The sequence below is a fragment of the Euprymna scolopes genome, chromosome 15, assembly GCF_053919585.1.
Source record: "Euprymna scolopes isolate OS-2025 chromosome 15, ASM5391958v1, whole genome shotgun sequence".
Classification (NCBI taxonomy): domain Eukaryota; kingdom Metazoa; phylum Mollusca; class Cephalopoda; order Sepiida; family Sepiolidae; genus Euprymna; species Euprymna scolopes.
Genome location: NC_136496.1, coordinates 128,082,576 through 128,108,512, shown reverse-complemented (window position 1 = coordinate 128,108,512; position 25,937 = coordinate 128,082,576). Strand labels below are relative to the sequence as shown.

General features: G+C 34.8%; 1 protein-coding gene across 3 annotated transcripts in view; it reads right to left on the bottom strand.

The window, feature by feature from the left end:
- The window catches only part of LOC145294128 (cilia- and flagella-associated protein 70-like), a 147,667-nt gene that overhangs the window by 120,990 nt on the left and 740 nt on the right, over positions 1-25,937 (bottom strand). For 2 of the 3 annotated variants that reach the window (XM_080141233.1, XM_080141235.1), the window contains exons 1-4: positions 25,532-25,858; positions 17,609-17,710; positions 7,154-7,340; positions 3,167-3,268 (exon numbers count right to left, since the gene is read on the bottom strand). In XM_080141233.1, coding sequence (XP_079997359.1) covers positions 3,167-3,268; positions 7,154-7,340; positions 17,609-17,683 — 364 coding nt within the window. In that variant the 5' untranslated portion in view covers positions 17,684-17,710; positions 25,532-25,858. Of the gene's footprint in view, positions 1-3,166; positions 3,269-7,153; positions 7,341-17,608; positions 17,711-25,531; positions 25,859-25,937 lie in introns of those variants that run through there. The other variant, XM_080141234.1, reaches the window with a different exon arrangement.

Genomic DNA, 25,937 nt, shown 5'->3' with positions numbered 1-25,937 from the left:
ATTTGAGATGGAACACACACATCAAATCCATTGCCAAGTCTGCTGGAAAAACAGTAAGAATCGTTCTACCGCTCCAATAGATATCTACCTGCTGATGCAATTCCCTGCTTGTATAAGAGCCAAGTACGTCCAAGGATGGAGTACTGTTGCCACATCTGGGCAGGAACTGCCAGAAGCAGCTTCTTCTGCCTTGACAGAGTTCAAAATAGACGTTGTGGCCTAGTGAAGGATGCTCTTTTCTCTTCCCTGCAACTTCTTTATCACAGAAGAGACGTTGCGAGCCTTTCTATGCTTTACCATTATTTTCATGGCAAGTGCTCGTCTGAGCTCCAATCTATGGTCCTCCCTGACCTGACTTTCATGTAAAACACTCGTCTAGCTGAAAACACTATCAATAATTTCCCCCAATCTTTATCTGTGCCTAAACCTAAACATAGATTCCATGAACAAAGTTCCTTTCTTAGAACTGCACACCTGTGGAACTCTCTTTCGTTTTCCTGCTTTCCAACTGACTACAATATGGTTGTCTTCAAATCCAACGTGAACAAGTTCTTGATGAGCCGTCCCCCCAAGTAATTCCATTTACCAAATTTCCACTACTAACGATTACTACGATATTTTTCCATTGACCATTGTACACTCATTAAACCTTATCCTTGAGAGGCCTTCGAGTTTTGATAAGTGGTTAAGTGGTGACTCCTTTGTAATGTATATATATATATACATATATATATATATATATATATAGACGGCCAAAAAAACGGCCGCGTAGCAGAAACAATAATGTAACTTAACAGAAAGATACGGTAATAAAAAATAAAACGCATATACTTGCTCTACAACAGTATTGAGCACTATCTCCAGTTTTTATTAATTACCATCTCCACTATATATATATATATATATATATATATATATATATATATATATATATATATATATATATACAAGGTGCTTCACTATTTTAAGTAATTTAAATGTAATTTGAACTGAAGCATGTGGGGTATCTGCAAACAAAATGAAGGGCTTACCTATATTGCTCCATGTGAAAGAAGAGAAACAAAATGGCTGACTAATTTATGCACTTAAAGTGCATTATGGGAAAGGAAGTGCATGATGGGAAAGGCAGTTTTTTGGGTTATTTTTTTTTGAAGTAGGACAAAGCATATAAAAACATCCAGATTTTAAATGAAATCGTAATCAAAAACTGCCTGAAGACGACTGAAGAAAATCAGTTTAAAGTACTTGCAAAAATGAAAAAACAAATGGACGAAAACGACTATGGAACTTTCTTACACAAATTCGACCGAGATATTAGAACGACTATACGAAAAATGGAGAAATTACAAAAAAAGAAGATAAAGTAAGAACACTCCATGCTGTTCAACAGTGTGTGTGTGTGTGTGTGTGTGTGTGTATATATATATATATCCTTCGTTTATTTTCAGTTGAAGCTAATAACGAAAGTAAAGAATAGAAAAATCATTATATAAAGGGCAGTTGTGTCATAAAATCATTTGAAATAAAAAATATTTTGAATTTGTACACAAACATCCTTTAATGACAAAAACAACAAAACAACAAAAACAACAAAACAACAAAAACAACAAAAACAACATGGCTGCCAAGTTTTGTTGAAGAAAATATATTAATTATTGGTTACACAGATATTAATAAGCAAATTACATCTGAGAAAATTTTGGATTTTTCTCCATAACATTCTTGAATAACTTTTGATTAAGTATGCAGTGTAGTATCCGTTCTGAAACTACATTTTATCTTTTGTGTCCTCAGTAAGTGAAGGAGTATTCCTTCTAGATTAAGGCATTTTTTTTTTTACTTTCCCCTCAATTCAGAGTGCCCCATTCGGATCTGAATTTTCTCACATTGAAAATCTATGTTGTATCTTACTCTGCCATTATGGGAATTAAGAATAATTGATTTCTAATTAAAGCTAGACAAATGAAATTAATAGCTTGACTGCTTCAGGAAAAACAAATGACATTCTCAGCCTTAGGGTAATGTTAAGTAGGTTTGATTATAAAGTGAGTGTGGTATTTAAGTAATTAGAACTAGTTTAAAGAACAGATCAAAAGGGCAACAAATGACGTTTATACATCCTCACCAACTTTTAGCCTTGTGCCACATCTTTTTTATATGTGTGAAATTTTTGGTAAAAGTTTGAAGATAAATAGATAGGTCTTCAAACTAAGATCAAAATATAGAATCTGTTCTTAAATGAAAATAAGATTAAAAAAAATAATAAAAAATATTTGTCCGAACTCCTTCTTGCCAACTCCTGACTTGCACTAATCTTTATTGTCCATTCTCTCTCAAAAAGGAAAAATCTCCTCTGCGCTTTCGCATTCGTCATTTTCACAGCCATCAATGTCTTCCTATGCAAACTAATGACATATGTATATTAATAAACCGTCTATAGATGAAAGTTTTTCTTTTCTCTTAATTCGGTCACCCAACAAGATAGACACGCTATCGCTTGTGTAAGGTACATTTTGCATGCCTTTCGCCACAGTTCTCAGTCAAGTTCTCCAAGACTTTGGAAATTTTAATTTTTATTCCATTCTAGAATACTCTCTTTTTGGGGAGCTGGATTTGGAGTCACCATGTTTTGACCCATGTAACCTTTGGCCTTCTTCTAATGCACCTTTTCTACATAAATATGGAAATGGACATACTCAGGTGCTGTAGCAACACCATCCAAGGAGGAAGTATAAACTAGTGTGTGTTGTATTTCATCTGTCACACAAACCATGTTATCATCATTATTACCAAATCACATTCAAGTTCATAAATTGTATTGGAAAGACATGATACTAGACACAAGTCTCTGTACAAGGTTTTGTCAGGACATCCTGGCATGAGGATATTTTCTCTTAAACCCTGATTAAATATTCAAAATAACATAATATTCGCAGCCCAAATAAGATCCTTTCAGTATGGCTACCCCACACTGACTTCTATAAGCATTAGTGCACATTCTCCAATGGTGTTGCTTAAAGTAATAGCACTAAGCTGGACACTCCACCAGACTAGATGAATTCTTCTTGTTCTGAAATCCAGTAAGACCAAGAGACCACAAGAAAAATCTAATATATAAAAGGCTCTATTTAACAGTATGTACAAAAAGACATTGAAAAAAACATACCTTCTATTATTGGTAGCAAATCAATTGTACATTGACCCAGAGTGATTATTTTCTCGTCTTCTTTCTTCTTCTTTTCTCGTGGTAAGATTTTGGCAAAAGTCACTGAAACAAAAATTTTTGTGTTTTTAAAGATTTTTTTATATAAGTTGTATTTACTCAGTGTTGCCCGGAAGTTTTTCTGATTTTTTTCTGTTTTTTAATTTTTTTACTCTAAGAGTTGTGGACATGCATTGCATGGACAGAAATTATATGAGAAGGATACAATAGATATGCAAGTCTTAAAGACAAACATATCTGCTGATCTCAGAGGAAGATTAAATCTGAACAGTGTAGGGAGATATGCATAGAACAGGTTGTGGTCACATTGAAAGAATTGATGGGAATTTTTGGTTGGTAGATATAGAACAGTTAAGGCTGCAATATTAGTTCACAGGAAATAACCAAGGAAAACGTGAGAGAAAGTGATATGGCTAAACTTGAGAGAAAGAGGGATAAATAAAGACCTGGCCAGGAATGATAAATTAGTTTGGAAGTCAATTTCTAGAAATCGTCCAACACATGTCAGCATGTAAAACGGACGTTAAATCGATGATGATGATGATGATGATGATGATGATGATGATGCTTCACACATTGAATCTGCTTTTCCTCTTAATTAATTTCCTATAAAAAAGTTTGGAAAAGATAATTCAATAAAAAAAAATATGTCATTAAAAAAAATCGGTTCTTCCAAATGCTAAAATTTAAATCCCAAAAATATACTATTGATTTTTTTTAAACAAATTTTTATTTTAACGATATTTATATTTTAATAGAACATTGCTTTCTTAATTTTACGATGATTGGGTACAAGTCTACTTGTTCAAATATTGTTTCATATTCAGGTGACACGCAACCAAGAACACCTGTTGTAAATAAAAATAACAAAAGTTGAAAAGGTCATAATGAAATCGTAATTTGAGAGTTTATATTTTCAACTGACGGAAATTGAATTGTGTTTATGATCCGAAATGCTATGTTCGAATTAAAATTAACAATAAGAGGAAATTTTTTGTTTGAGCAACTAAATTACCAAGAAATAATGGTGCTCCTGCATTTATCGACCTGCATTTCTACGAAATTACTCGGGTGTGCCCGGCAGATGACAGTAAGAATTGGAAACTGCCGGTCAAGCCTTATTACAAAAAAATAAAAATTGTCGCAACCACCCACCCCTTCCCATGTTAAGAATGGCGACGACCACTGAAATTCATTAAGTAATACATTGTAAAAATGTCTTAGTATCCAGAAAACTACTTGTTGACCGTTTCTGGTTCTTCCTATAACCTTCTGGGCACACTCGAGTAACTTTGTGAAAATCACGGGTTCATAAATGCAGAAGTGCCAAAATAATTTTTGAAAAAACATTTATATTGACAAATTAAAAAGGTCACAGAGGTACACTTACCATATCTGATGAATATAATTAGATGTCAACAAATATTAAGGCTTGCTGATTTTAAAATAAGATTCAACCCCATAATTTGGTCTGATTTTATACCAACCTTTCTTAGGTGTAACAAAGATTTTCATGTTCCAACCAATCACAGGACAGTAGAAAATGTGACATACATTGTGATTGGCTAACAAATCACAAAACATGTCTCACTAATTAATTTGTACTTATGTCTAATCATAACAATAAAAATGTTTTCAAACATAACTCAATGCCAAAACTAAAGAATATTTTAGCATGTATTTTGAGTGATCAAAATATATAGAAAAACATACGTTGATTAATTTACATTCAGTATTATAATAAATTGATAATTTGCCATTAAAATATTGAACAATCTATCTGTTAGATGGATAAGAAATTCCGTCTACAGAATAAGGTTTTAATGCTTAAAAAGAAATCACTCTTGTGGCCTAGAGTTATCTCCCTTGTCAAAAGATATTTTGCAGCTTAATTGATTTGTCCAGAATTATCTGCTCTTGCATTTTATCAGACGATAACAAACAGGATAAATCGAATGGAGGAATGCTTTCTAAAATCGGCTTAGCACAAACAATTAAAATCACCTTTATTCAAGCTAATTTTTTCAGTTGTAAAATTGTTAAATAAATGATTTTATATTGTTGATCTGCATAGAATCATTTTCATCCATTTATTTCTTCATATTTGTGTTTTGCCAGTGACACAAACTATTTCACAATCATAAACGGAAAAGGGACGAATACAAAACATGTACATCAATAGTGAAATGCAAATAAATCTTTTTGGTCCCTCGGCAAAAGGAAGGTGGACCTGTAAACTCACATCTGTTTGTCTGTCCGCACTTTTCTCAATGACTACACCTTGGCATTTTATTAAATTTTGCACAAACATTAAGCATGATATGAGTAAAAAAGTAACAGAACGGATTTTCTGGGAAAACTCTGGTTGCCCCCCTAGGGTGTCTTTCAGGTTAAAATGGCTAAAATTGACACTTTTGTGCCTATTAAAACAAATTGATGCCTTGGATTTTGATAAAACTTTCTGAAAAATTGTAACTGATATCTACATAATTTTGTTTGTCTATACGTGCCTCAGTGGCTCTTTTAGGGCTAATAAAAACATGTCATTTTTTAGGCTATTTTACTATATTTGTCCAAAATTTTCTGTGTATGTCTATTTAATAGTTTTGCATGGTGCTGAACTCAAATTAAATATGTTAAAGGACTTGGGGACTTTTGGGGCTAAATGGGGAGGAGGTGCAAATGATGGATTTCTTTTTTTGCATGATGTAGAACTCAAATTTACATATGTTAAGGCCTAAAACTGCACCATTTGTTCATTTTCACCAGGATTTGACATCCCCTGGGGACTTTTGGGGCTAAATGGGAGGTGGGGGATGTTGAACTTAGTCATTTTTTTTATGCCTCGTTCACTGTGCACTCACAGGGGATCACGCTTGCTTCACTTGTTCTTGTTGTGGTTACTGCCTAATTCCTTTTTTTGGGGTTTTGGTATTCTGGCCCTTTGCAAATCAAATGCCAAAATATCAAAAGCCTAATAGATCCTAGCTAAATCCGTTACCATAAAATAGGATCTTAAAATAATGTAAAAAATACAAGAAAAATATCGTTCTAGTTTGAGTAATATCGTAATAATGGTATAAAAAGATAAATAATTATTTGCATTCTACATAGCTTAGGAATTGAAATAAGGTATGTGCAATTATTTCTGGGTCATGATTTGGTCAATACTCTGACCAAGTGATATTATAGAGGGGATGCCAAGCCTTTTGAGATTAGAACCCAGACAGAACAGGTCACTTCGTTTCATCATCAGTCCACTGTTGGGTCAGTCCAATGTAATAGTAGTTTTTTTCTTTAGCCCCTAATCGTACCAATGAGATAAGAATCCAAATCTTTATACATTTTTAGGGTTAGGGTTAGGGTCAATATTTCTTTGCTCATTTATTTCTTATTATTCTTGAAGAAAACTTTTTGTACCTGGTGTCGCTGTTATGTCTATCTGCTACTTTTTTCCTTTGTATTATTTTATTTGTTTGTATGTTATTTTTGTAAAATATATCTTTTTTGTATGTTATTTTTGTAAAACATATCTTTTTTTGCATGTTATTTTTGTAAAATATACCTTTTTTTGGATGTTATTTTTGTAAAATATTATATCTTTTTGTATGTTATTTTGTAAAATATTATATCTTTTTTGTATGTTATTTTTGTAAAATATTATTTTATTTGTTTGTATATTAGTTTTGTAAAATATTATATCTTTTTTGTATGCTATTTTTGCAAAATATTATAACCTTTTTTCTACATTTTGTATTGCATTTATGTCAATCGTTCTTATTTATTTTTATTGCAGTTTTCACAGCAGCGTGTGTACATGAATAAAATCATTCTAAACAATTCAAGCAGTTGTTAGTTTTCCCAAAAATATCAAGAAGCTAAAGAAATCAAACTTATGCTAAGTAGAATGCAAACAAATCTGTTTCTTACGAACGACTGGTCTGTATGCAATTTCATCCAGAACCGATGCATCATCGCTTTGACAATTTATTACGACTGAGTATTTCAAGTCAACATCTGTCAAAGTACAATCCAACTTTTGAATGTCACCAAGAGATTTTTCACCAAATTGTGCTTTGATTGTAACTGTTCCCAAAGGTTCTCCTTTTGCTCCTGCCTAGAAAAAAAAAGAAAGAAAAAAATGAAGACAAAATTAACATTTTAAAAGAAAAAAAGGAAACTGACAAATTATTTTTTTAATCCCAGGGTTCATAGAGATTTTCAATATCCATTTTTAAGACTTTTCAATGTTTTTCAAGGCTTTCTCCAGACAAAATTCAAGTTTTCAAAGCAAAATTTGAGGTTTGTTTTAAAATCCACAACTATTCGAAAAAGTGGTATTTTGCAATCTACCTGCATTATTTTTATTTTTTGATGTTTTTAAGTAGTTTTAAATGTTTCTTATTTCATTTCAAATATTAACTCTCTTTATGGCTTTTTATTTCCAAGAAAAATGGCTGCCGTTTGTCCTTTTTTTTTGGGGGGGGGGCGATTGGACTAATTCTAAATTATCACAATTTTTTTTCTAGGGAGGTCGCCATTGAAGAGTCCCAATCATGCAAGGAAAGTATTTTTTAGAGAGCGGGGGGGGGGGTAATTTTATTTCTGATGACCGCCACCCAAATAAAATATTAAATTATAAATGAGAGCAAAAGTAGATGGAAATTTGAATCTTTATCATGACACTACCCAAGGTAGTTTTGTGATAAAGGGACATAATATTTGTATGCACAATAATGCGATTTCAGAACAATGTATTTCGACTTTATTTTCAATATTTAAAAAAATATTTTAATGGTATTTTTATTATTACTTAAAAAATAATAATATGTATTCAATTTTATTTTTAATATTTTGACACACATTTTTACTGGACATAAAGAATTCAATTTTCAAAGCCTTTAAGGAAAACTCTGAAGCTAAACCTAAGGGGAGGAAGGCCTCTCCAGTCTTGGATGACAACCTTCCTAGAGCTGGTGACTCAAACAAATTACTGGTCTGCAAACCTAAACTGCTTAAGGAGTAGATAGACACTGTCTATCACCCGGCTTCCATACTCCTTCTTTGCCTATTAGCTAGGCGTAGAGGTTGAATCACAGGGAATCGACAGACCTTCAGTGGTCGATCTTGTTTCCTGACTAGGGCAATGAACACCGTTTTCCCCACTCCCAACACATCCCATCCCCTAAACTGGGCACTTGGGAGTGCTTGAATGCCATAATGCCAGTACAAGTAGATTGGGTTGACCATCGTCTGATGGGTTGAGGGTACTGGATAGACAGTTCCTGGCTGCTGTTCCCGACTGGTAGTACAGGTGCCCTAACTCTTTGGTATTGCTTAGAGCGGCTGCTCCATCAACAGTTGTATAATATCAAGTTGTTTGTAGTGCCATGTCACGCATGGAAAGGGACCCTGCAGTCATCCCTGGTGGGATATCCCAAGGCCACAATCCTAGTAGATGACAGGACAACTGATGGTCTACTTGTGTTGCATGTCTGGTATTCTGCATAACCACTTGCTCAGCATTCCTTACCTAAACTGAAACTCTTAAAAAAAAAAATGACAGTACAATCAAAAATTATGCTAAAACCAGGCTCAAACTCAAACAAAACCAACCTGCCTTCTCCCTTGAGGCTTGCATTTATTATGAACATCCATGGGCTTAAAACTAATTTAAATGATATCGAAGCATTTCTCCTAACAAACACCCCGGATATCTTAGCACTAAGTGAGACTAAGCTACACTCCTCTTCCCCTCTAACTACTTTAACATGCATGGATATCTCCCACTCTGCCGTAAGGACTCTGACAGACATATGCACTGGCTTGGAGTATATATTCGGAACACCCTTCCCCGTGACTAGAGAAACTAAACTAGAATCGAACGATCAAGCCTTTATGTGCTTTAGACTTAACATGCAACATAACATTAGCTACTTTTATTTTCTCTACCGCTCTCCCTCGACCCAGGACTGTACTCTAATAAACAAAGTCTCTGACAGCATAGATACAGCACTTTCCCTCGACACTAGCGCACAAGTGCATGTGTTTGGTGCCATCAATGTCCACCACAACAACTGGCTTGGATTTTCTACTTACACAGATGCAGCTGGTATGACAACATATAACTTCTCTATATCTCATTCCCTATCAGAGATGGTTACGTTTCCAACCCGTTTCCCACACCAGCAAGAGCAACACGCATCACTTCTAGATCTGTTTCTGACCACGGTTCCCGATGACTGTGTAACGAATGCGAACAGCCCACTTGGGAATGCCGATCATGCAGTGGTAATGGTTGAAATAGTCCTAAACTTTAGAGCCAAAACGGAAGAGCAACTGCTCAAAACAACGAGATATTATAAAAAGGCTGACTTGGAAGCCATCATGGATCTCATCAGAGACGCCCCATGGCAAAATATCTTTTCACTTCCTGCTGAACAGTGTGCAAATGAGACCACTGAATGGTTCAAAACGGCAATTGAAGCACATGTTCCCACACGGAAATTTTATAACAAGCCCTACTTTCCCCTATGGTTTACTTCTACTTGTGCAGCCGCCATTGCGCAAAGGCAGCATGCGTACTGCAGATTTAACCGACATAAGTCCAGTTCAAATAGACAGAAGTATATAGAAGCCAGAAATAACTGTAAGAAAGAAATAGCAACAGCTAAGAGAGAATATACTAAAACTAACAAAAAACGCATCAAAGCATAGAAATTAGGAACTTGTGACTTCTGGAAAATCTACAACAGTGTAGTAAATAATGGGCAATCAACAATTCCCCCACTATCCAACAATCATGAGGTTGTTTGCTCAGCAACCGAGAAGGCTAACATGCTTGCCAGTCGGTTTGCCTCCAACTCCACACTTGACCCTGCTAACCACCCCCTCCCTGACTTTCCTTTGCTGACAGACGCCACACTCCACGATCTGAAAATCACCCCTTCTTAGGTGCATGCTATCATAAGAAATCTTGACACTGCAAAAGCATGTGGACCTGATCTCATCCCGGCTGTGATATTAAAAAAGTGCTACGCTGAAGTAGCTCCAGTTCTCTCCAAACTTTACAACAAATGCCTTAATGAATCTTGCTTTTCAGACTGCTGGAAAACTGCTTCTGTGGTACCAGTATTTAAGAATTCTGGTGAAAGAACTGACACAGTAAATTATCACCCCTTTAGCCTCCTCTCACTTTTCGGCAAAATATTTGAAACCAAGCTCTAGTCGATCACCTTACAGATGCTAAACTTCTGACTGACCAGCAATATGGATTTAGACAAGCCTGTTCCACAGCAGACATCCTAACTGTAATCTCAGAACGTATATACCAGTCACTGGACAAAGCGGGGGAGAGTAGAGCGGTAAACTTGTTTCCTTCAATAACTACAAGAAACCTTCTTTACCACCAATAGCAATCGCCAATGACTCTTTATCTGAAAGTACATCCTTTAAACTCCTTGGCCTAACGCTCTCAGGAAACATCGAGCATATCGCCAGGACCGCTGCGAAGAAGGTAGGTTCTCTCTACCGTGCTAGAAAGATACTAACGCCCGAAAGTATCCTATACCTCTATAAGGCCACCATTTGCCCATGTATGGAGTATTGTTGTCATATTTGGGCTGGTGCATCTACCAGTAGTCTCTCACTACTAGACAAGGTTCAAAAGAAAGTCGCCAATCTGATAGGTCCTGAACTGTCATCTAAACTTCAGCCCCTGTTCCATCAACAAAATGTTGCATCCCTCTGCCTTTTCTACAAGTACTTTAACAGTGAATGCTCTGACAAACTGTAAGCACTTGTGCCCCCTCGACGTAAATACCCCTGACAAACCCGACAAGCAGCTAAATCCCACCCCTTCACAGTAGAGATCCCTAGATGTAAGAGAGACTTCTACTCGAGTAGTTTCTTCCCTAGGACAGTTAGACTTTGGAATTCTATTCCGGGTCCCTACTTCCCCAACTGTACTGACATGCAGAAGTTCAAGTGCAATGTGAACCGACATCTTGCTGCCCAACTCCCTACACAGTACCCTTGATGCCCATGTCCCTGATAGTAGCCTCCTACAACAAAGTGGCAATATGCCTTGTTTGGGGTAAAAATGTAATAAAAAAAAAAAGAAAAAAAAAAGAAATTTTCAAGACATTTTTCATATTTACAAGGATTTTTCAAGGTAATATTAGAAATAAGGCCTTTTCAAGGAAAAATTCAAAATTCAAGGAATTTTCAAGTCTGTTATAATCGTAAAATTTTCTTTTAAAACCTTTTTTTCATCCTAAACGAGGCATATTGAAACTGAAGCATAAGGAGCCAGATTTAAGGGTTGGGTAAACTGGGTGGGGAGTTTGGTAGCAAGATGTTTTTTTCGCATTACATTTAAATTTCTGCATTTTGGTACAGTCAAGGAACAGGGAACAAGGGGAGAATTTCAATATTTTAAAGTAAAACATTTTTATGTATTTAGCGGTCTCTACAGTGAAGAGGTGGGATTTTGTTGCTAGGTGGATGAGTTGGGAGTATTTTCGTTGAGAGTGATACAAGTCCAGTAAGTTCGTTAGGGCATATTCCAGGAAGTATTTGTAAAACAATTATAGGAATGCAGCATTGATGTGATGTGACAGAAGCGGGAGCTTGGCAGACAGTGCATGAAATAATTTTCGAAATAATTTTTTGCACCCTGTCCAAGATGAGAAGCTAGTGGTTGGTGCACCAGCTGAGATGAGGCAACAATATTGTCAGGTGTAAGAAGATTTTTTTAGCCCAATAAAGAGTACCAACCTTCTTTGTAGCAGACTCAACAGCATCTTCTTTGTATTTATTTCAATTCATGTTGCCTTAAAATGTCTGAATGGCGAATTTGAAGATTGGGTAATCAAGAAGGATACTATCGGTCATGCCAATCACTGGTTGGAAAGCTTTCTTATAGTTGTTAAAGGAAAAGAGTTTTGTTGTGATTGTATTAAATGTGATCATTTTTGGCTTCTATTTTTCTATAAACTGAAGGTCATTATGACAGGATTCAGCCATTGCCTTGCATGTGTGTGTACATTCGAATTTTCTTCATGCTAGGAATAGAGCATGATGTCATCAACAAATACACCCATCTCAGATGCAATTGCATTACAAAGGCCGTTTATGAAGATCAGGAATAATATTGGTTCAAATCCTGGTGTGATGTTGTTTAGATTAATGGTAATTGAATTATGATATAAAAAGAGATTCCAAGAAATACTGGAGGCCCTGATTGGTTGAACTAAGTTTCATGCACTTAGAGAAGCATCTTGTTTGAAGTAGAGTTACATAGTACAATTAGTGTTTGGCAATGTATGGTGATTCTTGACTCTCATGTCCAACTTAGAAGATAAACTTTTTCAGAATCCACTCTGCTACAAATAACTCAGGCAGTGAAATTATGAAAAGAATGAATAAAATGGTTTTATAAATATTCAATGTATCCATGTTCTTCTTCAAGTCATCTGGAATGAATTCTAAGATGGCTGCATAGTTCAGATGTGAGGTCCAGAGAAAATCGATTAGACATATCTTACAACTGTTGATGTTTTACTTGACATCATGTGTTTGATATTTCTTCACATTGTCTCACTGATTACATCCGGTAGCTGGACCTTCTACTTAGTTTCATCTAGCATTTTGACCAAGTTCTTTTCCTTCTGTGTTTCAACTCTGATTTCAGAATAAGTGTGTCCCCTGTCATGGAGGTCCATGAAAGGTACGGGACCATTAAAGGATGACTGAAAACCAATAGGACGCTTTTGGATGGAGTCTTAGAGAACTTCTGTGGTTGAGCATTGAAGACACCAGGCATGATTGAGTTGTATGGCTTATAACTTGTTGATTGCATTACAATGACAGACATTTATTTGATTGTGAAGTTCAAACTGTGAACCTCTCCATTTAAAGGGAGATAATGCAACACATCTGGTATTTGGGCCTTTCAACTGGTTTCATCTGGTATCCAAACCTGCTGCATATTTTCATCTGATGATCTCAGTACATGATGATTCCGTCACTTATTTTTCTTTATTTGACTTGGAATGAATATGAACAACATTGAATATTCAAAATATTAATTCAATTGTACAGACCATAAATACCGGCCGGTTAGTTGCATCATAAATTCCTAGGAAATTTCAATTACCACTGACCAAGATCTTTTTGATTCTCTCTCTTCTGATCTGGAGCATGTGGTGCAATGAGGAAAAAGGTGGCTGGTTAATTTTAATGTATCTAAAACCAAGCTTCTCTCTTTTCATCACAATCGCTTTGACCCCCATCTAGCCCCAATTGAAAAATGGCTTTCGTCTTGGGGAAGCTCCATGTCTTGACAAGCTTCTGGAACTGACCTTCACACTTGATCCGAAATGGAACACATACATCAAATTTGTTGCCAAAATCATTTGACAAATGGTTGGGTCATTCTACCGCTCCAGAAGATATCTTACTACTGATGCAATCCTCTATCTGTATAAGAGCCAAATACATCCTAAAATGGAATACTGTTTCCAAATCTGGGCAAGAACTGCTTCGCACACTCTGTCTTGCCTTGATATAGTTCAAAAGTGACTTTGAAACTTTGTATGTGATGCCCTTTTCTCTTCCTTGCAACCTCTTTCCTACAGAAGAGACGTTGTGAGCCTGTCTCTGCTCTATTGTTTTTTTTTTTTCAGTGCAAGCGCTCGTCTGGTTCCTTAATATATGGTCCCCCTTGCCAAACTTTCACAAAAAATACTTAACTGGCTACAACCACTATTAACAATTTCACCCACTGTCTATCTGTACTTAAATCTAAACACAGATTCCATGAACAAAGTTTCTTTCTTAGAACTGCTCACATGTAGAACACTGTTTCACTGGCCTGCTTCTCGGTTGAATACAACATAGTAGCCGTCAAGTCCAATGTAAACAAGTTCTTGTTGAGCCATCCCCTTAAATAATCCAAATACTACCCAATTTACACCATTAACGATTACTACGCTACCACCTTACATTCAGTAACCCTTATCCTCGAGTGGCCTTCAGATCATGATAAGTGATGATTCCCTTGTAAAAAAAAATTCCGTTTTACAGATTAGTGGTGTGGCTCTTCTCATAACCAATATATTGTTTACCAACCAAGTTAATGTTATTTAAAATAATCCCCCTCTCTATCCCTTCCTTATCTCTCTACACTCTCCTTGTTATTATCTAATTATTTACCAGGTGGGTGATGTATTTACTTGCGCTGGGAAGCAGTCCCATGGTAATGTGTCCTACAGATGGTATGTTCTTGGAAAGAAAGTCTCTGTAAGAGACTTAAAAATGATGGATGAAATGAACAAACCGCTCAACAAGTATTTTTTGAGATTTAACATGAAAACGATTATGAAAGCAGTTCTATGGTAATATGCTTCAAACGTGGGAGGTGCTTGAAAGGAAACTTTGTTCATGGAAATTCTGTTTATAATAAACTTAATAATCAACTAATCAATTGACTTTTCGGACTTTTAACCTTAATACTCAAGCAATAGATACGAAAATAAAAACTTATCATCTTCAAAACATAGATGTTTTGCATGTAAGATGACCGTTTTACAGAGATAGAAACAAACTCATGTTCATAACGACAAATTTTTATAGTTGCAACTAATTTGCACATGTAAATGTTTGATTATGCTAGGATAACATTTCGGAAAATTGACTATTATTATTTAAAAAGTAAAATGTTAGATAACAAACATTATTATTGTTTTGCTAACTGTTATGTAGAAAAAGGTATGCAGAGAGAATGTTTAGAAAGAAAAGAATGTTTAGAAAGAAAAGAATGTTTGGCAAAATATTTAGGTTAACTTAGAAACAATAACAAGGAAAGAATGTGGTGGACATAAACAAAATAGGTTTCTAAAATAACAGATAGAAAAACGTGATCCAAAGTCACATATTAAAAGTTGTGCATTGAATTACATCATCGCAAGGATTAGTTTGAATATATACAAGTTAGGAGTTAGAAAGAAAAGAGATAGAGAGCGCTAGAGGACGAAGAGAGTTTGAGGTTAGAGACAGGAACTGTAATAGGCTTTTAAAGGGGAGGAGAGAAGCAGAATCTAAAGACACATGCAATCTTCCAACAGTAAAACATTTGGAATAAAAGCTGTCCAAAAATATAACTGGAGACTTTTGGTCGCTTCTTTAGAAGGAATATTCATTTCGGCTTTGGCCGGTTCATCAACCAAGATCTCTGGATGAATGAAGGTAATATTTTTTCGTTTGGCAAAATAAATCCCCAGATGTTCCGTCCCTTTGTTGTCAGGAAAAAAATGCTATATGTTCTATTGAACTATATATATATATATATATATATATATATATATATATATATATATATATATAATGTATATTTATGTAAAGAGTTATATACACAGTTACAAAGAACATCCTGAAACACAGATGATGCAAAGAAACTCACTGTATACCAGATGCATTACATATGCAAATCATTATATGCTCAAAATACATTATATACCACACACTTTATACATGCTCTTTGCACCTGAAACGTAACATAGACATTGAGTGATTTTCAAAAAGACAAATTAAAAGCAGGCAGTAAATTAAATTTTAAAGCTGAGAGAAAGTGATTATGTTTGAAATTTGTCAATGTTAGAGTGTTGTTTGAACAATAATTCATACTGGAGTTTGAATCATCAATGTAATTTCATTGCAACAATTTTTTTGCAAATATAGGATGCCCACTTAAAAGTAGCTCGATTCTTTAATCTTTCTCTAATCAATAAATCACCCAATTCTTTTTTTTTTTTTAATCAACTGCGAACACTGACGTTTATCTACACATCTTGGAACAGTTTAATGATCAACTGACACCACAAGACAAAATGCAATTCTTCTTGCAACAAGATGGCGCTATATGCCACACGTTTCACAGATCACTGACACGAGTTCATGTTTACGGAAGAGATAACAATAAGGAAAAACGGTTACGGTCACCACATTCCCCGCACTTGTCATCATGGGAATTTTATATTTAGCGAACTTTAAAATAAAAACTTTATTCAAATAATCCTCACAATCTATACCAACTAAAGGAAAACATTAACAACACTATCAGGAGAATCACCAAAGAAGATCTACAAACAGTATCTGCAAACGTTGTTAAACGTGTCCAGAAATACACAGATGTAAATGGGAAGCACTTCCAGCATCTTTTATAGCACTACAAGTAATTTAAACAATAAAAGAATGTTCCTCCTTACTACATTTTCTGTGCTACTTTTAAGTGGGCCACGCTGGATTTTCAATTTTTACCTTCAGATTTATGTCTTACAGATTCGTGATCAAATTAAATAAGAAAATCACTTGAAGCAAATAAAAAGCCACAAAAATGTCTGTAAAGAAAGGATCAATAGTTTTTCTTAACGATGATGACCAACACTATATTTCTGACATGATAGTAAATCGAATGTCCACACACTGAAACCAATGGCTGAATTGTTAGAAAACGACCGCCAGTATATAACAGAATAGAAACAAGAAGGGGTGGTTACATTTGATGCTACTAAGACAAAACTGCTTTCCTTTAACAACAATAAGAAACCTTTCAAACCATTGAGTGTCATGTTCGACATCACCTTTCCCAAGTATTCAATATTCAGATTTTTTGGCTTGACATTCTCAGGCTACATGAAATGAAATAAATACAAATATCTTACAAAGTTTGCTGCAAAGAAGGTAAGCTCCCATAACTGGGCAAGAAAACTTTTCACACATGCAAGTATCCTATATCTCAACAAAACTAATATTCTCCTGCGCATGGAATATTTTTGCTACATCTGGTGCACGTTTTCTTAGTCTTGGGCAGAGTGGCAAAAAGGAATTTCAAACCTTATATGTTCCACATTATCTGCTAAGCTTCATTCCCTGTTGCATCTTGGTGTTTGTCTTATAAACACTAGCATGGAATATGCTCCGATGAATTTAGTGTACTTATACCTCCTTAATATAAATATCCATGACCCACACGACAAACTACTAAAGTCACATCTTTACATGCAAGAAATTTTTCTTTTCAGATAGCTTATTTCCTCGGACTAGTTATCTTTGCTGCTCCTGGTTTCCATGAAAATGCCAATATGCAAAAATTTAAATGTAATGTGAACAAACATAGAGTTGTGCAATACCTCATGAAGATTTACCCCTATAAATCTGTCCCCTATCATGGTAACCGCATACATTTCAGTGGCAATATGCCTTGTTTTTTTTTTGGGGGGGGGAATAAATGTTTAACAAATTTCTTTTTAATTAAAGAAAATAGTTGCTCAGATTAAATTTCTGTTTATTTTATCTACAATAGATAAAAAAAAAAATACTTACAAAATTTTTCCCATGAAGGATTTTAATAGTGATTACTTCATTGCTTGATTCAGAAGTTTCTTCTTTCTCTGTCATTTTTATTTCGTCTTAATCAGAAATAAACTAAAAAACAAAAAATAAAAAACGAGTAATTTTAATGATAATGGCTGTATAAAAAAAAGAAGTTTTTTTTTTTCGTCTTTGGATGATCCAAACCTTTTTTTTTTATATATATATATGGTGGTCACCACTTATCAAGGCCCGGAAGCCACTCGAGGATAAGGGTTATTGTGTGTACAGTAATCAATGGGATAGTATCGTAGTAATTGTTAGTATTGGAGATTTGATAAAGTGTCTTACTTAAGGGGGCGGTTCATCAGGAATTTGTTTATGTTAGACTTGAAGACATCCAAGTTGTAGACAGGTGGGAAACAGGCAAACGGAAGAGAGTTTTACAGGCGTGCACTTCTAAGAAAGAAGCTTTGTTCATGGAATCTACGTTTTGATTTAGGCACAGATAAAGAGCGGGGAAAATTATTGACAGTGGTTTCAGCTAACCGGATCTTTCTCGTGAAAGATTGGCGAGGGGCGGACCAGAGATTGGAGCTCAGACGAGCACTTGCCATGGAAAACGATAAAACAAAGACAGGCTCACAACGTCTCTTCTGTGGGAGAGAGGTTGCAGGGAAGAGAAAAGGGCATCCCCCACTAAGCCATGAAGTCTATTTTGTACTCTGTCAAGGCAGGATAGGCTGTTTTTAGCAGCTCCTGCCCAGATGTGGCAGTAGTACTCCATCCTCCAATGGAAGGGCTCTGCAATTACTGGAATCCTGACGAGACATTGCTATTCAAATCCCAGAGAATGCCAATAGTAAACGGCTATTGAGAGAAGACAAAGCGGTTTTTTAATAGTGATTAAGTGTGTAGAGAGTACTGGAAATCTGGTGAGACTTGTTGTCACTTGTGTAACAGAGCGCATATATACACAGCAGCAGCTGTTAAAGCACATATGCAAATTAGCAAGTGTGTGTGAGCTTGTGTCACAAGAAAAGGAGAAGAGTGCACCATGTGGTTGAAGGGAGAAGCAAGTTGCGTACTGGACAAAATGATTAGCGCCGGCGTCAGATGGTGGGGAGGTAGAGACTTTTAAGAAAAGCACGTGTGTGTGAAAAGACTTTTGAAAAATACTGAAATGCGTTGTTTTGGAAGAACCATGAATAAATGCATTTTATTTGCATTTTAAAAAAAATACCGATTTTTATTTCTTTCCTGTTTTATTTGCTTGTTCCTTTGCGGCAGGTCTAAAGTGTAACGACACATTTACAAAATTAACGGCCAGGTTACACGTCGACTCCAGAAAACACCACTTATTTTGGCCAGTGAGCGATCACTGATTATGACTTGTGTGAGAATTCATAGATAAGTTGAACCAGAAAAAGTTCATAAGTATAACTAATAACATAGATGGAACATTCTCAGACGAAACCAAGGGAACTGAAACTGGCAAGTTAGATAGATCATAAAAGCTTATCATCAAACACTAACCCTACTGGTTGGTACTACAGAAAATAGTTGTGGAGACCCAGAGAGGATGGAAAACCCGGTGATAAAAAGCACAATCCAGTCCTCTTTTGGAAAGGCATAGAGAATACTGGAACCCTGAAAGCTGGTTGGGGAGGTTAAGAGAATAAAAGAGCAGATGACAAAGTGTGAGAACAGAAATTATGGGATAGACTACTGAATAAGAAAATGATGACGTCATAGAGAGAAGAAGGGGTTTGAAAATTAAGAGATCAGTTCAGCATAAGGATGATGATAGCAATACCTCCTTGTGAGCCAATCGTAATAAACTAAACTAAAATAAAATGAACTAAAATTAAAATAAAGTAAAATCTAATTAAATGTCCATTAAAATTAAAATTAATATATATATATATATATATATATATATATATATATATATATATATATATATATATATTTAAAAGAGTGTAGCCGTCAACAATTGTGGGTTTTTTTTAAAGGTTTTCATCATATTTTTATTTTAAAATATTTTTATAACGCGTTTCGAGCTTAGGGTGTGCTCTCTTCAGATGTTTTCGTAAAAAGTTTTTCTTTAAAATAGGAGTTTGTAGAGTTACCTCCGCTGATATTAAATATGTTTTTCAGAGTGATGCGTGTGTTCAGACATTCTGACTCCAACTGTAAGTGTTCAAAGTGTCCGGTCAAAGTTATTTTCAAAGAGTGTTTTTTAGTCTATATGGTGAAGGTTTTTATGGGTTTTTTAGGGTTCTTTTTAAAGACTTTCTTTCCCCATGTATAGCATACACTCACACACAATCACACACGCATACATATACATTCATGTACATGTACACATGCACACGCACACGTACGCAGGCACACACACACATACACACACGTACATACATAGAAATATATGTAGGAGCATACATATATACATACCCACCTACACACTCACACACGTACTCGCATACATCCACCGCTAACAATTATTTTTATTTTTTTATTTTATATATATATATATATATATATATATATATATATATATATATATATACTTTTTTTTTTTTTTCCCAACCAAAACACGCATGTATATATGCGCTTAATCATTCAGACATACGTACACGCACCCACACACACACAAGTAAGATGGAGAATATGTAGAAGATATATATACACACACATACACGCACATACACACATATATGTACACACATATATGTATGTGCACATACATACACTCACAAACATCCACATACTATGTAGGCACATACACATACACACACACATGCACACACACAGACATATGCAGGGGCTCACACATACGCGTATATCCATATCCACACGAACACATTTACTCACTCATACATGTGCATACATATGTATATATATATACACACACATACATACGGATGTGTATACACACATCCACCCATATATATATATGGGCACATGCACTCACAATCACACATACACATACATATTCATACATCCCACCTTATGTATATATTGGTTGAAGTTTCCTTTCTAATCCAAGCACATATGCATACATGGATTCGGTCACCCAAACATAAGTGCACGTATACATACAAACAAGATGTAGCATAGATAACAGATGATATATATATATACACACACGCATACACAATCATATGTGCACACCCACGCACACACACATATACACACGCACACACGCGCGCACATACACATACATACGTATAATTTCTAGTTGTTTGTTTAGTTAAGAGAAATGGTACTGTACTGGGTATGGGCGCGCGCACCTGCGAAAGTGTGTGTGTGCCTTATTGTGCTTTTTTTGTTGTTTCGTGTGTGAGGGTGCACACCTACCCAAGTATGCATGCGTGCAAGTGTATTTTGTGTTTTGCCTATTTATGTGTATAATTATGGAGAGATGTTTAAGGCGGGGTTAAACTTTGCTATGAAATTTTTTTCTTGTGTTAGCAAGTAGAAGTAGTTGTCAGTTTGGAAGATGGGTATTATCTCGAATCTGCCTCCACTGCATGTGTGTATATGTTGTGATACATGTAGGTGTCTATTTTCCGCGATTTTGATGTTGGATCGGTGTAGGGCTACTCTATTACTAAGGTTTTTTGTAGCGCCTATGTAGGATTTATCGCATGCTGGACATTTTATTACATAGATCACGTTTTTTGAGGTGCAATCTAGTTTTTTTTTAATTTTGAATGTTTGTATGGGGTTCGTAAATGTGTATGTGTTTCCATCTAATATTATGTTGCAGACTCCACATCGTTGTTTGTTGCATTTTGTGACTCCTTTTGTTGCGTCTTGATTGAGTTTGGATGAGGTAAGAATGCGTCTTAGGTTTTTGGGTTGGCGTTTGCTTTTTATTATTTTTGTTGTTTTAAGGAAGTTGTTTAGTTTGCTGTTTTGGTTAAGTAGGACGAGGTTTTTCGTTATCTCTGTGAAAAGCTCTGGGTTGTTTGTGTTGTGTGTAGAGACGTATGTTAGGATTTGTTCTTTGTTTCGTTCTTTAGGGGTTCTCAAATCTTCTACTGGTATATTTGTCGCAAGTTGGATCCCTTTGTCTATAAGTTGTGATGGGTATTTTCTTTTTCTTAAATTTATTCGTAGTTCCTTGAGTCGGATTTTCCGAAGGTTATTGTCCGTGATTATGGTGCAGATTCTACGTGCTAGGGTGTAGGGAATTGATTTTATGCAGCTTTTAGGGTGGTGACTGTTAAAGTGTAGGTATTGTTGGGTGTCTGTAGGTTTGCGGTAAATGTCTGTGATAATGTTATTGTCTTTAATCTTTATCAGTATGTCTAGGAAAGGTAATTCTGTAGAGCTTTGTTCTATGGTGAATTTAATTTTTGGGTGTAGGTTCTGGAGTATGGTGTGTAAGTCTGTGATGTCCCCCCATGTGGGTTTCCATAGGATGAAGCAGTCATCTAAGTACCTTTTCCATGATTCTACAAACAGTATTTTAGTGCTGTGGCCAAATTTTTGTTCTATTTTTTTATATAAGGTTTCTTCTAGGTAGGCTAATGTAAGGGTTGCGTAGGTCGGTGCCATTTTCGTTTCCATTGCTGTACCTAGTGTTTGGATGTAGTTGGTATTGTTGAATTCGAAGGAATTATTATTTAGAATTATGTCTATACTATCGATAATGAATTGCTTTGTGAATCTGGGATGTAGTGTTTGTGCGTGTCTGTTGATCCAAAATATTATTGCTTCTTTTCCTAATTCATGGGGTATATTACTATATAAACTGCTAACGTCAAATGTAACTAATAGTGTCCCGTTTTCTACTGTATGTGGTAAGGTAGTAAGAAAATGGATGTCGTCCCTTATGTAGCTCTTAACTTGATCTGTGAAAGGTTGTAATAAGATGTCTATTAAGTTGCTAAGTCTGCTTGTCGGACAGGCTGGTCCTGCTACAATGGGTCTAAATGTAAGGTCACTAGGGTTTGGAGCGCTAATATATTCTGAGTTTTGTGTATCGATGGCAAGTTTTATTGTGCCAGATTTGTGTATTTTAGGCAGTCCATAGAAGTTGTTGGTCTTTGTAATGAAATTTGTGAGGAAGTCCTTTTCTTTCTTTTTTAGTATTTTGTTGTGTGTTGTACAAAGTTTTGTGATTTTTGAGATGGTGGTGTTATCTATGTTGGTACTAATGGGTTTATAGTAGTGTTTATCATCCAGTAATTCTGTAATTTTTGTTTCATAATACGTTTTGTCCATGATTGCTACGGCTTAATCGGAATTGGAAATAAAAAAAAATGGGAAATTTTAGGGGTATCGGAATCAGTATCAGAATCGGAAAAAACTGTGCCTATTTTCCGATACCAACAACGATTCTTTTAATTGGCTTTTTTATTCGATTTTCTGTAAAGAAAAATATTCTACCACTGATAGTAATACTCAAATAGTGAATATCTGTTGCTTTTAATTAAATAGTAAAACTAAAATCGATAGATCATCCCTCACAAGTGTATCCTTACGTTTAAGAAAATATCTGCACATCTGACATGTCTTTTTATGGTAATCGTAAAAATAACAACTTTATTGTTAAACTAGACTACCTGTGACCCGTTGGGTCAGTATGTTATATTAGCTATGGAATTCATGTATGAGCATGACATTTGTGACGTAAAGAAAAAATAGTTTTTTTTTTGACATAATAGAAACATTTCTATGAAAGTATATTAAAATGAAAAATATATATAGATAGATTTCTATGAGTCGTTCTGTTTATTATAATTGACTTCTTTTCTTTTTTTTTTTTAAATTTACAGTTACTGAATTATAAGTGGTTGGCCATACTTATAGGTAAATGTGCACTGAACAGACACCATAATATTTATTATAGTTGAATTCAAATTTTGATATATCTGCTTTTTATTTTTTTTTTACATCGTTCATTTCTGTATTACGTTTAAGTTATTTTAAACCCCACTCTTCCCAGTTTAAATAATAATTTTGAAATAATAACGTTAATATTTCAGCGTCCCAATTGTTCTTTTGTTTTTTGTTTATTTTAAACCCCATTCTTCCCGTGTTAAATAATAATTTCGAAATAACGTTAATATTTCAGTGCACAGGTCATGCACGCATGCGCAACCGGATGTCGTAAACCGGAAAGTGGGTAACATACATCGTTACAAGATCATTTGAGTTTTATAATTATATAGATATGTAGAGATTTAGAAAGAATCGGAATCGGTATTCATGCCGTATCCCGGTATATATATATATATATATATATATATATATATATATATATATATATATATATAGTGTTATAATGGAATAAATCCAGAGGAAATCCGGGTATGAGAGCTCAATGTGGTAAACAGAGCAATAAGATAAAAATTATAACACGGAAATTACATAATTGTCGATGCAATAATTTATTTCAACCTTATGGTATTTTCAAGCATCTAAATCAGACAATTACATTTTTGATACTATATTTTATATTTTATATTATATTATATATATATATATATATATATATATATATATATATACTCCCCCCCTCCCCCACTGTAGAATTTCATATTTCTTTATGAATGAACTAGCATAGAAGTCTTGATACAATAATGACAAAGGTACTTACGCATTATTTGACCAGGTTTTTTTTGTGACTTTGATGCAGGCGTGACCGACAGTTGATGCGAATCGACGGAAAAAGTTGAGCAGTGATTGGAGACGCCAAGAATAACAAGAGTGATTTAACGTGTCCCTATTTACTATGCCTCCCCACGGGACAGAGTTAGACACCAGGGTCGTTTTTTAACGTGGAGAAAAGATACAAAAATAAAAATTGTCTCAGTCGTGAAGGATTTCTCCTCCACCGAAAGAGAACAAGAAATAGAAGTGCAGCATCTGGAGAACAGATGGTATTTATTTGCTCCCCCACCGAGCAAATTAGGCACAAGGCCAATTTTTAATGTGAGGAGTGAAGGGAGGGGGAAGGGAAAAGGGGACCAGCTCCCGAGAGGTGGGAAATGGGAGCTGGTTAAAGGTCAGGCATGTGGGGTTGCCCCCACATCTGGTCTTTGCTAGTCATAGCTTGCAGCATCTGGAGAAAGATACTACACTTTGATCTTGTCCCGTGATTTAAAGTGTAACCCAATTTTAATAAATGACTTTGTGTGTGTGTGTGTGTGTGTGTGTGTGTGTGTGTGTGTGTAAGCTTAAGTAAAACTAATTTACTGTTTGTTATTTTTAATACAATTTTTTTTGCATGAAAAGTTTCAATATCTAATTTTTTCATTTTTTTTTAATGTTTATTTTTTAACAAAGTGTTTTTCAAGAATAGTTATTAAAAAATGAAAAAAACTTTTTGTAGTTTTTATGTTTTTATTTTTTTTGATAGTTTTTATGTTTGCATATCAAAGAAATGATGAAATTTATTTATATTTTTTCTTTTTGTAAAATGATGGAGTATTTGCCATTTTCTTTTCAGTGAATATTTTCTTCTTCGTCTAATTTATTTAGAAACTCGAAAGTCGTCTCGTCTGCTGCTCCCATTGCAAAAGTTCTATTTTTTATTGGCTAATAAAACTCTTCGACTGAATTATTTAAAACATAAGTAAAAATCCATCCATCCTCCCTCTAAAAAATGACATAAACACTGTAAAAAATAAAAATAAAATCTTTAACAAAATAATTCGCATTTTTTTTTTTTTTTTTTTTCGGTTTTCAACGGCTGCCGATCGCGTTCGCAATCAACACTTGGCTTTTTCCGTCGATTCTCGTCACAAAAATCCGGGTCAAATAATGCATAAGTACCAAATAAAATTACTTAATAAAAATGAAAGAAGCTTTCTTTCTAGTGTAGCGTAAGCACATTGTAGCAAAACAAACCAAAAATTTTAAGATTGCTTCAACATTTTTAAGCAAAATTATAAGTCAAATAAAAATAAAACTTACTTTACAAGGATAATATTCTTAATTGATATGTAAAGGAATCCCTTGTATATGTATAAGTATTTGTTGTTGTTTTTTTTTTTTTCAGGCACAAAAAAGAAAATAACTCAATAGCAACTTGAATAACACGTGTGATTTTGTTTATATATAAGTCAAAAGTATGTTTATATGCGTTTCTAGGCAACACAACACTACTGCCACCTTCCGGTCACCATGGAGTTATCTACCTTGGCACAGTTGGCACCAGCTGGAGCCATCTTTCTTTGTCAGAAATTAATTGTTATGTTTTAAATTAGACTTAAAATGATTATTTTTAGGATAATGTACTCAAAGGAATCACGAAGAAGAAGAGAGGGAAGATAAATTATATATATAAAAATATAGAATTAAAAAAGTTTCATTTATTGTT